A 14,145-nucleotide genomic window follows, 5' to 3' on the forward strand; every position below is an offset into this window, starting at 1 on the left:
AGCTGTAAATAACAAACTACTTTTTGGCCACACAACAGCTATTTTGTCTCTTACAAGAGATTTTCAGAAAAGCATACAAAACCAACCTGCTCTTTCTAATGTCTTTCACTTGCAGAAAGGATGAGGGCCAACGAAAGACCTGCTGAAAGCCTGGTACACCCAAAATTCTGTCATTATTTTCCACTTTGGCATAGTATCTAAACAAAGGAAGCTACTTAGTAGAAGGAATAAAAATAAGCTGTGTGTAAGGTCTCCCACAAAACCAGAAGGGGAATTTTACATCAGTACCTGATCATCAGTGTCTGCAAGAATTTTCTTCACTTTTTTAATTGCTTCTTTTCTGGAAGATGCTTGTGCCTCTGGATCTTCAAATGTTACTAGACGTATCATTTTTGTAGGAGCTTGGTCTCCTGCTTGAATTGCAACTTGTATTTTTTCAATAGGTGCCTCAGTGTCAACTGAAATTGCATGACAATAAGTATTACTGTTACTATTAGCAACTGAATGAGAGAATAAGCAAATTTTACCATAATTTATTTTACCATTTTTTCTCAAATATAAATGTTCAATGATTATTATCGGTATTGAGCAAATTTGTTTAAAATTTTCTCTAATAGCTAAACCACATAATTGCAACCAAATTTTAAAATATTAACACAATACTGGATCATTTTAAAGTCAATAAACAGAATGATCAGCAGATTTAAGTCAAGTGAATTGGATTGCTTAAAGAGATAAACCATGGGTTAGTGAATTAGATGTCAGACAGGAATTGAGGCCCAACCCTTGAATACTAAATAATGGCCCAATAGTTAGGCCATTAGTTTGATACTTAGGAGACCTAGATTCAGTGGCCTGCTGTGCTTTTATTTCTTATGATCATGGATTAAGACATTAAGGACTAGATCCTGGCAGGGTTAATCCATAATTCCCTTTTAGAGTCTGGGTTTTAAAATGTAGCTACAGGACACTGCATCAGATCTGTTGCCCATGTCCAATTGCTTCGTGCTTGCATCCCAAATCCAATGATTCAGGATGCATCAGACACACTCTGCAGGCACAGATCAGCTCTGCTTGACGCTGGCCATGCTGAGTGACATTGCTGGGAGAGCTGGGAAATTGCTGCTCAGGCGAGTGGGGGAGAAATGGATTCCTGCTGTGAGCATAGTCTGTGAGCATGTCTGCCAATACTGGCAGGGCTGGTACTTCTAATTGTAGATTTAGTGGTACTTAAGATGCAAAAATAGATATATGTACGTATAAATCTGCATCTATCTATCCATATACACACACCTTCAGCCACTATTTTCTTTTTTGGGCCCAGTTATATTTACCTGGCTTGAAGGTCATTCTCAGGGCATGCTCTCCAACTAGGTAATAAAGAGGCACATTTTTGATAAATGCTGCGTGCACACTTTTCTTCTCAATGCACACTTGAACTCCAAATGTACTTGCATTGAAGCACACGGACTGAACAAACGGCTCTTTTCGGGAAGAAGAGTGTCCAGAGGAAAAGGGATTTCCTGATGAAACATCCTCTGCAGACTGTCTATCCTATTAGATAGCACACACGTCAAGTTAACTCAGACAACAGTGAGAGGAATACCTGCATGTTATGCATTCTGTTTTGGTAACAGCTGCCTGTACTCTGCAGGGGGAATTAACCAGTTTATTTGAGATACCAAGGCTGTAATATAGCACAACTTGGTTTTAAATTGGACAAAATTACCATCTGAATGGGTTCATTACACTACCTACTGTAAAAGGCTATAAGAATGGAAAATTATGTCACAAGTTAATTCTAAATATTTAATTTAGAATCATTCTGGAATATATTCTGGAGTATTTGACAGTGTTAACAGGTTCTTGATAAAACTGAGTGCTTTAGACTGACTGGAGTTTTTTCCTTTGATTTTTGATGTGTCACACAACAGAACTTTCAACTATGTCCACAAAAATTCCAACTCTGATGAGGTCTAACATGAATGTGACACTCTATCAATTAAATGGTCAAAACATAAAGTGTATTAGAAATTTCCACTAAAAATATATATCACTTACATGTAGTAAGCAATGCTTGCAGAAGAACAAATTAAAATTAATTAAAATTGGAATCAAATCCATGAAATGAAAACTATGAAGCAAATACCTAAAGATACAACAATCACAAGCTTTTGTTTCACATATAATTCAGGTTTGCAATTAGTTTTTTTATGCAGTTTGTCATGTCTCGCAAGATTCCAGCCTTGCATGAACTCTACCACAAAACCTGGAATTTCTAGTGCTACTGGGAAGTGCTCCACTCAGTGCCACTTTTCAGTTGCTGTTCATTTAAGAATAACTGTGGAGTGCTGAGTTTTCAGGAAGGGCAGCACAGAGGCACAAAGTGGAAGAAAGCTTGTTCCAGGATATTGGAAACTGCTCTCACTGATAGCACGTTTGTCTATTGACTTCTCCATAGGAAAGTGCTGTTCTTGTCCTCTGTTCAACTCCTATTTGATCTGAAAACCCTTCAAGTTGCAGGATAACAATGAAACCAGAGCAGGACAGTGTGTTCCTCACCTCTGTCTGCCTTTTGCTGAATGAATTGCCATAGAGATGCCTTCACAACACTGCCCATCTTAGAAAACCTGTCCTGGCTTTTATGGAAACCTGGCTCAGGAAGTCATGGCACAAACTGTACTCCATCCTTGAATCAGGATGTTTATAAACATTAAATTCAGCTCTATAAGTCGAGCAGTGGAGCATCTTGTGGAACATTTGTGACTGCCTCAGGAATGTAATGCTTGCATAATGGTTGCAAAGTATTTTAAAGATCATGGACCTGTAGATGGCAGTGCAAAATTAAGTACCAAGGAAAACGCTTTTGCTCTAGAAAAAGTGTTGCAAATTTGATGTATTACTCTCCAGATTTTAAAATAATGTTCCTATAGAGCTATTTGTGTTATTAGATTGAACCTGACTTATTTTGAGAGAAGCAGCATTGGTCAGAGATGAATTGTACCCTTTACTACAGAGAAAAGAAATGGTTCCCTACTGTTTAGAAGCCCAAAAAAGAATGGTCAGACACTACACCATTTACCTCAGTGTTATCAGTCTCGCCTGATGCAGAATCTGAGTTGAAGGACATCTTCATTATGTCGGGCACTGCTTCAGGTAAAAGAACTGGAGTCATCTTACTGGCAGCCAAATCCCCAATGTTTCGTGTAACAGCAAATGTCTTAGACCTGCAGAATAAACATTAGAGGAAACCTCTATTGATAAAGCACTGCTGAGGAAAAGACCTGAACAATGCCTTGTGGCCTGCACTCAGCAAAATGTATCATACCTTGCAAATAGCTTCACAGATATTTACAACATCCTTCCTGTGGCATTTTCAAGGACTGTTAAGAGTCAATAAAGACACAGAACAATCTCAGGGGCAGATAGCCCAATTAGGATTTTAGAATCATGTGTACAGGTGAAAAACCTTACTGTTGGTTGGATCTTCATACCCTAATACCATGAGAAACAGCACACTTACAAGTCTGGCTGTGAATTACATTATTAATTTTTGAGTCTCCTATTTTGAGCTCCTAGACTTTAAATTTTAAAACTCATCTTCTGTGTGTTCACTGTAGTAGCCTTAGTTCTAATTTCTTTTGACATTATATTTGGAAAAATACTGCCATAACTTCAAAAAACAACCTGGAGACTGGTGGCTATTGAATGCTGTTTCCTGTGCTATTTTTATTAAAGCAGAATTGAAGAAAGGAGAGTGAAATCATGAAAGTAAGTGTCTCCAGCTTGATTTAAATTCACTAATACTCATGGCTTGGCCATGACTTGGCAAGAGGTCAAGAGAGTTGTGCAGGAAGGTTAAGAGCCTATTTATGTAAATGTGTTCAGTACATTGTTTCCAGTGCTGTGAATTCTAAGTGCATTAATTAGGATCCCAGATAAGTTATAGAAGGTGCAGCATGAGACTGAGGCTCTCATGGTAAAATATTAAAACCCCTGGCTTCATAGCCCACATTCTACATGGGACTTGTCCCAGTCCTGTGAACTATGAGTTTTGTTTTGGGTCAGAGAAACATCTCGAACGCTGTAAACCTTTTGAGAGACAAAAACCTATTTCCCTCAGCTATTAAGGCTGTGCTAGCTCTACCTCATTAGCCGTTTATCAGCTAACATCCATCTCAAAATCCCCCATGTGCTCTTTCTCAAGGATGAAGATGATCTCTTTGCCCTGGGACTTTTGTGGCCTGCCAATGGAGGTGGCCGCTGTGACAGTGAATGGGAAGAAGGTCTCAAAATGGTCTCTATTTTAATACGGTCCACACTATACTAGCCTGAGCATTTCCAATCTAACCTGTTTGAAAGATGAATTTGTATTCATTTGATAGCCCTCTCTTCCTCTTGAAGGCTCCTACCGTGCTGTGTGCAATGTAAAGCACACAATTGCTCTTCATGTGGAACACCTCAATAAAACGTGTGTCACCTGTGGGCTTTGTTTTCTTTTCCATCTCTCTCTTTTTTTAGATAAGGACATGACAGCAACGCTCCACGCTGGGTGATAGGAGAACCTTGAAGAATGGAATCTGAAATAAAATATTCTCCCTAACAAGCTGAGGGGATAAAAGAAAATACAAATCAACTTGCATTTCAGATGGCTCATCTGGGTAAAGAGACAAAAAGGGAAATGGTTTTATTTTAATCCCATTCAATAATTCAAATGACCACTGAACTGCAGGCTGGATCTCCAAGCAGAAAGCCCTGGGGTTTCTTTTCCAATTTTTTTAGTGTTTTTATGCCAATAGTCTACTCCTGCCACCTAATGAAAGCGAAGGATCGATTCCTCCCTGTTGAGCACAGAGAGCCGACAAATGTAGCTGCATCACAGGTGACACATGTCAATGTCTGCAGAATCACACGGCACAGTAAAAATAGGCTACAAGAGCCAGCTCTGGTGCTTTAACAAGAAAAAACAGTCACAAAGAAGGCCTAAAGCTATGGTATGAAAGAATCTGTTCTCTCTGATCCCGCACAAGGGAGAAAAAATAAAAAGGAGATTTTCCAATATGTATTAGTGCATTTTTTGGATGAGAGAAGAAGCTGTGCTATAATATAAGCCAAACTCACTGCAGCGGTAAGGGACAAGCAACTCAGCTGTGTTGGACCCACTGATGTTTCAGAGAGTGTGGCCTTACATACATCCCTAACATGGGGACAGAAGAGCTCAAACGTTTACTTAAAACAAAAAACAATCAACAAAACCTATTTTCCCAGGTCTTAAAACACAGTGTGACATCACATGTAAATGAATGAGAAACAAGATACAATCAGCCAGCCAGATCTTTACCTCTCTTTCTCGTGGTGTAACAAATTTTCCTGCCTTTCCTATGCATCTTCCTTCCAACTTTGGTGCAAAGGTGTTACAAAAATAGAGACTCTGAGCCCCACCTGTTTCCCTTTTCTGCACCCCAAACACGCCTCGCTGCCTCAACAAGATCACAGCATATGCTGCCTCTTCTGCATTTTCTGCTGTACATGGTGCAGACTGTACATTGGACAGAGAGCTTTCTAATTACCTGGTTCATCTTATTTATAAGATGTCTATGAACTTCTGCTTATCCTACAGCTAAAATAAGCAAAACTCCTTATGTACAAGCTCTATTCATGACTCTGTATATATTTCAGTAGGCTGTCATTATGAATATGTGATATATTAGCAAAGTGTATTCGCTGGCAGCTCTCCATATTTATGCTTTAATCACAGAGCTCTAATTTCCCCTGAAATTTATTTGATTTTTACTTCTTGTAAATTTTGTTTAAAAGTATGTTGAAGTAGCCATCTGTAGTATACTAAATAATTATGTTAAAAGAGCCTTAAAAATAACCATTATTTTTTAATTAAGTTTTGTTAGGATTGAATTGAAACACATGCTATATATTCTCTCCATAGTATGATTAATTACTGTGCTCTGATTTTTGCTATAGAGAGAGCTGAGCCCATAATGTGCTGATTTGTCTTGGGAATGCAACCTCTCTATCACCAAAGCATTTTTTTTTTGAGCCTGACTTACCCGAATTTCTCTTTGCCTCTTGAAAATTTATATAAATCCCACTGCTGTGACAGGTTATAACCTTTACAGGGTGTAGGATATAAATGAACTTAATGCTATTGAAAACTGTTTCTTTCCTATGTCTGAATGTGAGAGATGATGGCGAAAATAATATCACATCCTCTCTAGCTTTAATGACATGGGACTGTAGAAGGTGACCTGCTGACTATCAAGACAGTGCCCAATACTAAAATATTTTAAACAGGGCTTACAAACACATGAAAGATCAATAACTTTCTAGAACTATTTCCTTAAATGGGGAATTTAAACCTAACAAAGGAAGGTGTCACAATATATCAAAAATATTAGCTTCAATTGGATCTTTATTATTTGGCATATCTATGCAGAAGGAAGAAAAATGCTATGCTGAACTAAAATTTTTAACTTAGTCTGTATAACTATATATCTATATATCTATATATATCTATATATCTATATATATCTATATATCTAGATATATCTATATATCTATATATATCTATATATCTAGATATATCTATATATCTATCTCCTTTCTCTCTACCATGCCTGCTTGTTTCTCTTCATACCTTTAAGACTTTACTTTGCTTGGTCTTTGACCTCCTCAGTGATGTGGTTCAGTGTTACATTCTCTAGTTATTGCTTTGCCTTCGCTTGCACTCATTGCTGTTTCATTGCTCTGTGTGGTTTCCACTGGCCATTTGTTTTGTAACAGTGAGTGGGAATGCTTTTTGGAGAGAAATTGATGATGCTAGAAGTCATCTAGTGAGTATTAGCTTTCTCATATACTTGGCATTATGGAGCTATTTCCAAGTGACTACTTCACTTTATAAATGGGAATGCTGCAGGGTCTAGAGCAGGGCTTGTGCTGGAACTCATGGGCTTCTCTGCTGTAATACCTTGTTTCTGATACTGACTTCCTTTCTGCTTTATGGCAATGCATTTAACCCTTTTTGTGTCTCATTTGATCTCCCCTTAAGTCAAAGGAGGATAATATTTTTTATTTATTTGCAGGGAGGATTCTTCTGCTAATATTTCTCTCTGCTTGAGGCTCTAAACTCCCTATCACTATTAAATATTCTCATTTCAGTTCAGTGTGCTTATTGAGTTCATTAATATCTGCCTCACCCTCTCTAACAGTGGGAACTAGTGAGAGTTGTTGCCTGCTGTCCCTGATGACTTTAGGAGCAGACTGTCCTGGCCTCCATAAGAACCTGAACCAAAAAAACCAAGCAGCAACCTTTCATCTCTGAAATGCTGAGGCCCTCCCTACCTCTGCACGGGGAGAACCTTATTACAATCACACTTGAAGGAGTGGGGGAATTGTCTTAGGGAGGAGGATGAGATGTCAAATGCATGTCAAATGGTCTGTGACTATTGAAGGACAAGGGAAAACAATGATTAGCCTAACTGGTGGCTAAATTGAGGAGACCTGCAGAGCGTCTCTGGGCCATGAGCCATGAATGCTAATTGCAGCTGGATCAAGAAACTGAGCTCTTTTGTTAGGGCTGTATTCCTAGAGCAGAAACTTGTTAACATTTCACTGGTTTGTATAATCACCAATTTCTGTTGTCAGGGAAGCTTTTTCCTTTGTGAGGGATTTTCAGCTTCTCTTTCTCAGGTTTTTTTCATGTGTGTGTGTGAAGGTTTTCTAAGTTTGGTCTGCTGCTTTGATTCCTTGGACATACTCTTTCTGTTTCCTCCCGCTCTTTGCATTTGTATTTCCATCTGTTTTCATTTGTTTGGCATCTGGCTACAACAGTTTTCCAGAGTGTATTGTAATTGCATGCACTGATAATAAATCAAGGAGACCTAACAGGTAAGAAAAAAAAATGGCAGCCACAGGGGAACAAGGTAAAAACATAAGAAACACCAAACCCTCTATGCTTCAAGGCATCTAATACAAATACAGATGTGTTAACTGTTCTAACTGATAAGATTCAGTTGGCTTATATCTTACCTAGTGTTTCCAGTTCAAATATTTGTATGAAGGTAGAAATTTTATGTCACTTGTGTTTCAGATAGCTTATGGACCTCAACAATTGAGATACAGTCCTAAGGAGGATTTTCGGGTGAAGACCACAGAAAGTAACATATATTTTCAAGCAAAACTTTAGTGCATGTCATTTCACTTAAAATAAAGATAAGCTATACCAATCACCATCATTTATCCAAGCTATAAGTCAAATATAAGATTCCTAAATGTGTTTGGGTTTATTTAGGACACTAGTTTGCTACATAGAAAGATCCTAAGTGCCATGTCTTACCTTACGCTAAATATGTTAGTCTCATCTTTGCATGGTGGAATTTCAATTTTGATATTTTTATCCTTCATCTGGATAGTGGCAGCAACATTCACAGGTACATGAGCATTCATTTTGGTGCGTGCTTCCAGCCCTGCCTGGACTGTGTGTGTGTTGATCCCCATTACAAAGGTCATCTCCTTGGCCATGCTGAAAAGGTAGAATGAGGGTATAATTATGTTCATGCAACAAACAGCCGTTGAATATTTATGGCCTCTGTCACTTGAAAATATTATTCTTTTATTTTATACTAAATACTTACCTTAGACTCATTTTGGATCTCACCCTAATATTGGCATTTAGTAAGTCAGTCAATCTGAAATCAGACTTGGGAGAAGGTGTAATCTGTGCTTGAACTATTAAAAAGAAAGCAAAGAAAGGGTTAAAAATGCTCTCCAGTCCTAGCAAGAATGATTGTATTTCTAAAGCAATGAGACATTACCATTTCCTGCCACTTTTGTGACGGAAGAGTAATAGAAGCTGGCCTCTGTTGGGAAGCCAGTGCAGGTGGGCACGATGCGGCGGATCTCGGAGGACAGGAGAGCTTTGGTCCACTGCCTCCCTACACCACTTTGAAGGCCATTGATTATTCTCCTTAGTGAAGGGATTTTTTCATCAGATCCATACCATGCCTGCAATTACAGAGTTCAACATGTCTAAATAAGCAGAACTTGAATATCATGATCCGTGTCATTAACTATGCCTCAGGGGAAATTCTGCCAGCAATGATTATAAATAATCCTGATCAAAGCTTGACCTTATTTGCCTTGATTAATACTAGAGACAAAAAAACCCAACCATTAATTTATAAAAGGGGGAGAATGTATGAAAGTAACAGTATTTTAGAGCTCTTGATGTTTGGGTAGAGGTGCTTTATAAATGATACCTGCAGTGCATTTTGGATGGCATTTTTATCAAGTCCACCGAAAAACAGCTCTTGGCCAAACATCTTCAAGTAGCCTGATGCAAAAGGTTTGTCACTGGAGAATGCCTTCCAGTCAGAGAGCTGTGTGAGAAGATGAAAAAAGCCTGATTCTTCATAACAATTGACAAACTGATATCAGAGATTTCCTTTTCCCCCAAAATTTACCGTTTTCAGGATTTTCTTGAAGTTATAGTCAGTCTCCCAGTCCCTGTCAGGAGAGTAACCTTTAGCAAATATCTCCTGCAGTCCTTCAACAGTTATTCCTACCTGTGGGGAGAGGTAAAGTGCAGATGCCAGTGGATGATGGTTGTAAGAAGGGATCACAGGGCAAACTGTGAGTAGACCCAATTACCTCCAAGGGGTCAGCCACTCTTCCAAGGAACTGTGCTCGTAGCTGGGACATTGCCTGAGCTGGAATTAAGCTACCCGCATTATTCAGTACCAAATATTTAGCTGCCAGACCACTCATGAGGAACTCTGCAGAGAAATAGGCAGTAAGACACAGCACAGTTAGTTTTTAGGTCAGAGTGTATCTACTTACTAATTTAATAATCAGCATCATATGAGCAAGGCCAGAAAACTCAGCTATAAAACTGGTGTTCTACAACAGTTACAAACACAACATTCTGATTTTTTTTTAACTTATAATGGGCAAAGCTACAAGCTCACTGATCATTGCATGGTGGTTATGCCATTTTTTCCAGTTGCTTCTGCTATATCATAAAATCATAGCATGGTTTGGGTTGAAAGGGACCTCAAGGATCATCCAGTGCCAACCTCTTGCCATGGGCACAGGCACTCTCCACTAGAAATATATGTGAACTGTAATTTTACCACATCGCCTTCATTGTTTTGCTGAATGAATCTACTGTGCTTTCCAAAGTGCTGAGCACTATCTACCTATAACATATGACTCAGAAACAACTCCTTCAGTCAAGACACAGGTATTTATGACACCCCACTTTTGTCAGAAGAATAAGTGGAGGAACGTGGAGAACATTGTTATCTACTGATAATAATGGTGACCCTATAAAAAAACCCAACAAAGTGGAACTTGGAAATGTGAAGACTAGTTTTTCTCTGCATGAGTTTAGCCAGAGCAATTCCAGGTGTTTTGTGAACAGGTAACTAAAACCAAGGCATGGTGCTTTAAGGGAATTTGTTAAAGCTATCTTTTATGTTCTTAGCACAAAAGCTGTCAGTTAAAAAGTCTGTGGTACTTCCTGATACTTAATAAGAAATATTACTTATAAATTATTAAATAATTATATAGAATTAATTGACTTGAAGAGAGCAGCAATATTTTCCATACCTCAGGCATTACATGGTGCTAATGCTCCAGGAATATATTTGCCATTTCACTGTGAGAGTTTGATGACACCTGCATATATCTGATTAAATGCCTTGTCCCAAAGGGGGGAGGAAAACTTAGTGAACAAAGAAAGCAGTCTTTGGTACATATAAACATTAGTACACATTTAATTATATGAATCTGTGCATGTTGTGAGTCAGATTCTCACAGTGCTCACACTGAGCAGAACCTGAGTCACCCCTTTGATTTCAGTAGCAATGTGTAGAGAATGAAGTACTGTTTGTGGTGGCCATGTGTGACAAATTCCAAATTAGAGATACGTTCAGCTGACATTATTGCCTGTCATTAAATATTCAGTATCTAGTACCACAAAGATCTGTGATGCTGAGGGCAGATTTTTGTTTTTATCAAGGAAATAGGTACTGCATTACAGCCGTCACTATGGTAACTCCTCCAGAATGGACTCACAGAAACACATTTTACCTGTGGCTAGTGGAGACAAATCAAATGAGAAAGCTGGAGGATGGATCCTCTTCCCATACTAGTGTAGTAGGAGATTGACTTAATTTAGCTGAGTTATACAAGTCTAAGATTAGAATGTGTGAGAAAAATATCTTGTTTTTTATTCTTCAGCATGAGGACCTACCTATCCATGGTAGCCAAATTACTGACAATGGTCTTTACCAGGAAGTATCAGCAATTCCTTGATGTACTGCATTTCCAGGCTACAGCCAAAATAAAACATTCCATTTCACATAGCCCCCTGACAGCGTCCCTCATACATATTGCACCTTTCTTTCTAACTGTGTGAAAATTTAGATGGTGTAATATTGAAAGGAAATATTAGAAGAGAAAATGAGTGCCTAAACCAAGGAACACATATCTTCATATTAACAGAAAAAGTATCTATCCCTGAATGTATTTTAAGTAATACAAAAGTTCACACAGTGTATAATAGTGACTGTTTCTTTGGGCACTTGCTGTCTCCAACATATATGCAACAAGCACATGTATAGTATATTACTGTGATTCTTGCAGCATGTATTATATTTATTTCCATTATAGAGACCATTAAGTGGTCATGTAAAATCCCTGAAACAGAGGCAAGACAAGAATAAGATTTACAAAAGTCCCTCGAACCACACCCATCTCCAAAAAGGAGGCAGAAGTACTTTTACACTCAACACTGGATTTCAGATGTTTCAGAGTCTCTTAATATTGATGACTTTCTTGAAAAGAATCTTGACACATGCCAGTGAATAGCCAAAGTGTTAAAAACATCCAATTCCTGATGGATAAACAGCATGTGTAAGGAGACTGTGTTTGGAGCCATAATCTCCCTAATCTGCCAGTTGCATGTGCCAAATCACTGAGGCTGTCATGATCATTTACATTTGGGAGTTGCTTAAAAAATCTACTGAGAAAAATAATATACTGGAAGATGGCAAAAGCTACAGTGTGGCCCAGCAAGAACCCATCTTCTAAATCTGGGCCTTGCCTGCTTTAACTACAATGTTAAGTGCAATTCTGATGTAACTGGCCAGTCTCCAGATAGCATACATGGATCTGCTCATTCTCGTAAAGACTCATGGTAGGAAGATGCAAAAAAAATCTTTAGACAATAAACCTGATGTAGCTGCTCGTGGGTTACAGTGACAGGTTACAATGAATTGTCACCTCTGAATATTTTCAGAGTTTTCTGTTTCACTGGGCACCACTGTTGGGGTGAAGAGTATTTAGCATCACATTTGAATGCAGCGGGAGTTGTAGGTGTTCAACACTGGTAGAAATTAATCCACTTCAGCAGTAATTTAGGTTCCTTCTGTTTATTTGGTGCTGAACAATGGTATGAAATTGTTAAGCACCACTGAGAATACAGCATTTGATACAGGAGCATGTGCCTCCCTGACTAATGAAAATAGAGGGTTAGAGCCCCACAAGCCCTCTGGTAATTTCATGCTGGCAGTGTACAATGCAGAACACACAGGGACCTAAACACTCTTCAGATGGAGTGTCTGAGATTCTTGTATTATTTTCATTGAAGATAGGAAAATACAGAGGAACAACATGCAGCCTAACAGCTAGCTAGGAGAATTGGGCTCTCATACTGTACCTTTTTTCCCCCACATATTCAGCAGTATATATCTCTCTGCAAAATCTTCTGGATCTTACCTTTAAAGACACTGAAGCGGAAAACCTTGCTGAACTGATATCCAGATCTGTCAAATTTGGGACTCAGTGCTCGGACAGCCATTCTGCAGGCAGAACCCCTGAAAAAGTTCGGCGAGCACATTAACATTTCAATTGGCTTGCAAGGGTGTTTCTGCTAGGAAAGGAATTTCCCTTACAGCACTTGAAGATCTGGATCTGTGCTTCTACCCAGGGCCCTCAAGTGAGAGTAGATGAAACTTGCCACTTGCATGCTGGGTTCCTTCAGCACAGCATCAGCTAGTGTCATCACGATTGGAAGACCTGGCTTGGTTTCAAGCAAAACCACTGCAGCTAAATTTCGGATTCGAGGATGAATTTTTTGATTCAGGAAAATCTCAAGAGTAATAGACTGGACCTGAAAAGAATAGATTAATCCAGTTTTTGTGTATGTTTGAACATTTTGCTAATAACAACCCAAGACCAGTGAATGCTGTTTCATCACCAGCACAGTAAAAATTTGGATTATTTAATTATTATGGCAACATTTTTCCTGGTTTCATAGTCTGAGGGCTGGAAGGGGCATTATGGTAATGTAGTCTGACTTCCTACACAATGAAAGCCAGGGAACTTCACTGGATAACTTCTAGTTCAAGTCTTTTATCCTTTTTTGAGTTATCCCACTCTAGGTAAAAGAGATTTCATGAATCCCTTACATACCTGAGAAGTGATTTTAGTGATCACTTATCCCTATGCACAAAGGTACAACTTATTTCTAATAATGTGATCTTCAGGGATACTTTCTGTTAAATAATAGAATAAAAGTGAAACAAATAAAATCCAATTTAATACCAGAAATCTGTGCCATATAGGCAGCTTAAACAAAAATTTAACGCGGTAAATCTGATTTCCCTAGTATTACTTGTCCTTGTCCTCAGCAATATCCACTACCCAGACCAATTTTGTACTGGATCTTTTGCAGTTTCCAGGGGGCACAGGAGCCTTTGTCCCTCAATTTAAAATGAATGTGAATGATGTGCCAGTGTTCTGGCAAAATTTCTGCACAGCCCTGTCCTGCCCGGGAGAGTGCACATCCATGAGCTGTAATGAAGAATGACCCAGGAAGCTTCAGCAAACTTTGGAAAAACCCTGACTGGTATTATTGATTTAAATATGTTGATTACCAAATGCCAATGTAGAAGAGATGACAAAGATGCAGCAGGCCTAAATGAGGCTTTTGAAACTAAACAATAAAAATGCCATGAATTAAGTATATTTAACCCAAATATGGGAGTTCACCTAGCTGCAAACCAGGCATTAAATTATTTTTTTAACAATGAAAAAAATGGTCACAGTCATTAACTTGCTCCAGAA

The 14,145-nt window shown here is 38.6% G+C and overlaps 1 protein-coding gene across 1 annotated transcript in view; it reads right to left on the reverse strand.

Moving 5' to 3' along the window:
• The window catches only part of LOC134555608 (vitellogenin-1-like), a 41,991-nt gene that overhangs the window by 13,868 nt on the left and 13,978 nt on the right, over positions 1–14,145 (reverse strand). Inside the window, exons 12-22 of the mRNA XM_063407354.1 lie at positions 12,972–13,189; positions 12,796–12,893; positions 9,664–9,788; positions 9,477–9,578; positions 9,273–9,392; positions 8,829–9,018; positions 8,649–8,742; positions 8,351–8,536; positions 3,083–3,227; positions 1,335–1,554; positions 289–458 (exon numbers count right to left, since the gene is read on the reverse strand). Coding sequence (XP_063263424.1) covers positions 289–458; positions 1,335–1,554; positions 3,083–3,227; positions 8,351–8,536; positions 8,649–8,742; positions 8,829–9,018; positions 9,273–9,392; positions 9,477–9,578; positions 9,664–9,788; positions 12,796–12,893; positions 12,972–13,189 — 1,668 coding nt within the window. The remainder of the gene's footprint in view (positions 1–288; positions 459–1,334; positions 1,555–3,082; positions 3,228–8,350; positions 8,537–8,648; positions 8,743–8,828; positions 9,019–9,272; positions 9,393–9,476; positions 9,579–9,663; positions 9,789–12,795; positions 12,894–12,971; positions 13,190–14,145) is intronic.

The sequence above is a fragment of the Prinia subflava genome, chromosome 10, assembly GCF_021018805.1.
Source record: "Prinia subflava isolate CZ2003 ecotype Zambia chromosome 10, Cam_Psub_1.2, whole genome shotgun sequence".
Classification (NCBI taxonomy): Eukaryota; Metazoa; Chordata; class Aves; order Passeriformes; family Cisticolidae; genus Prinia; species Prinia subflava.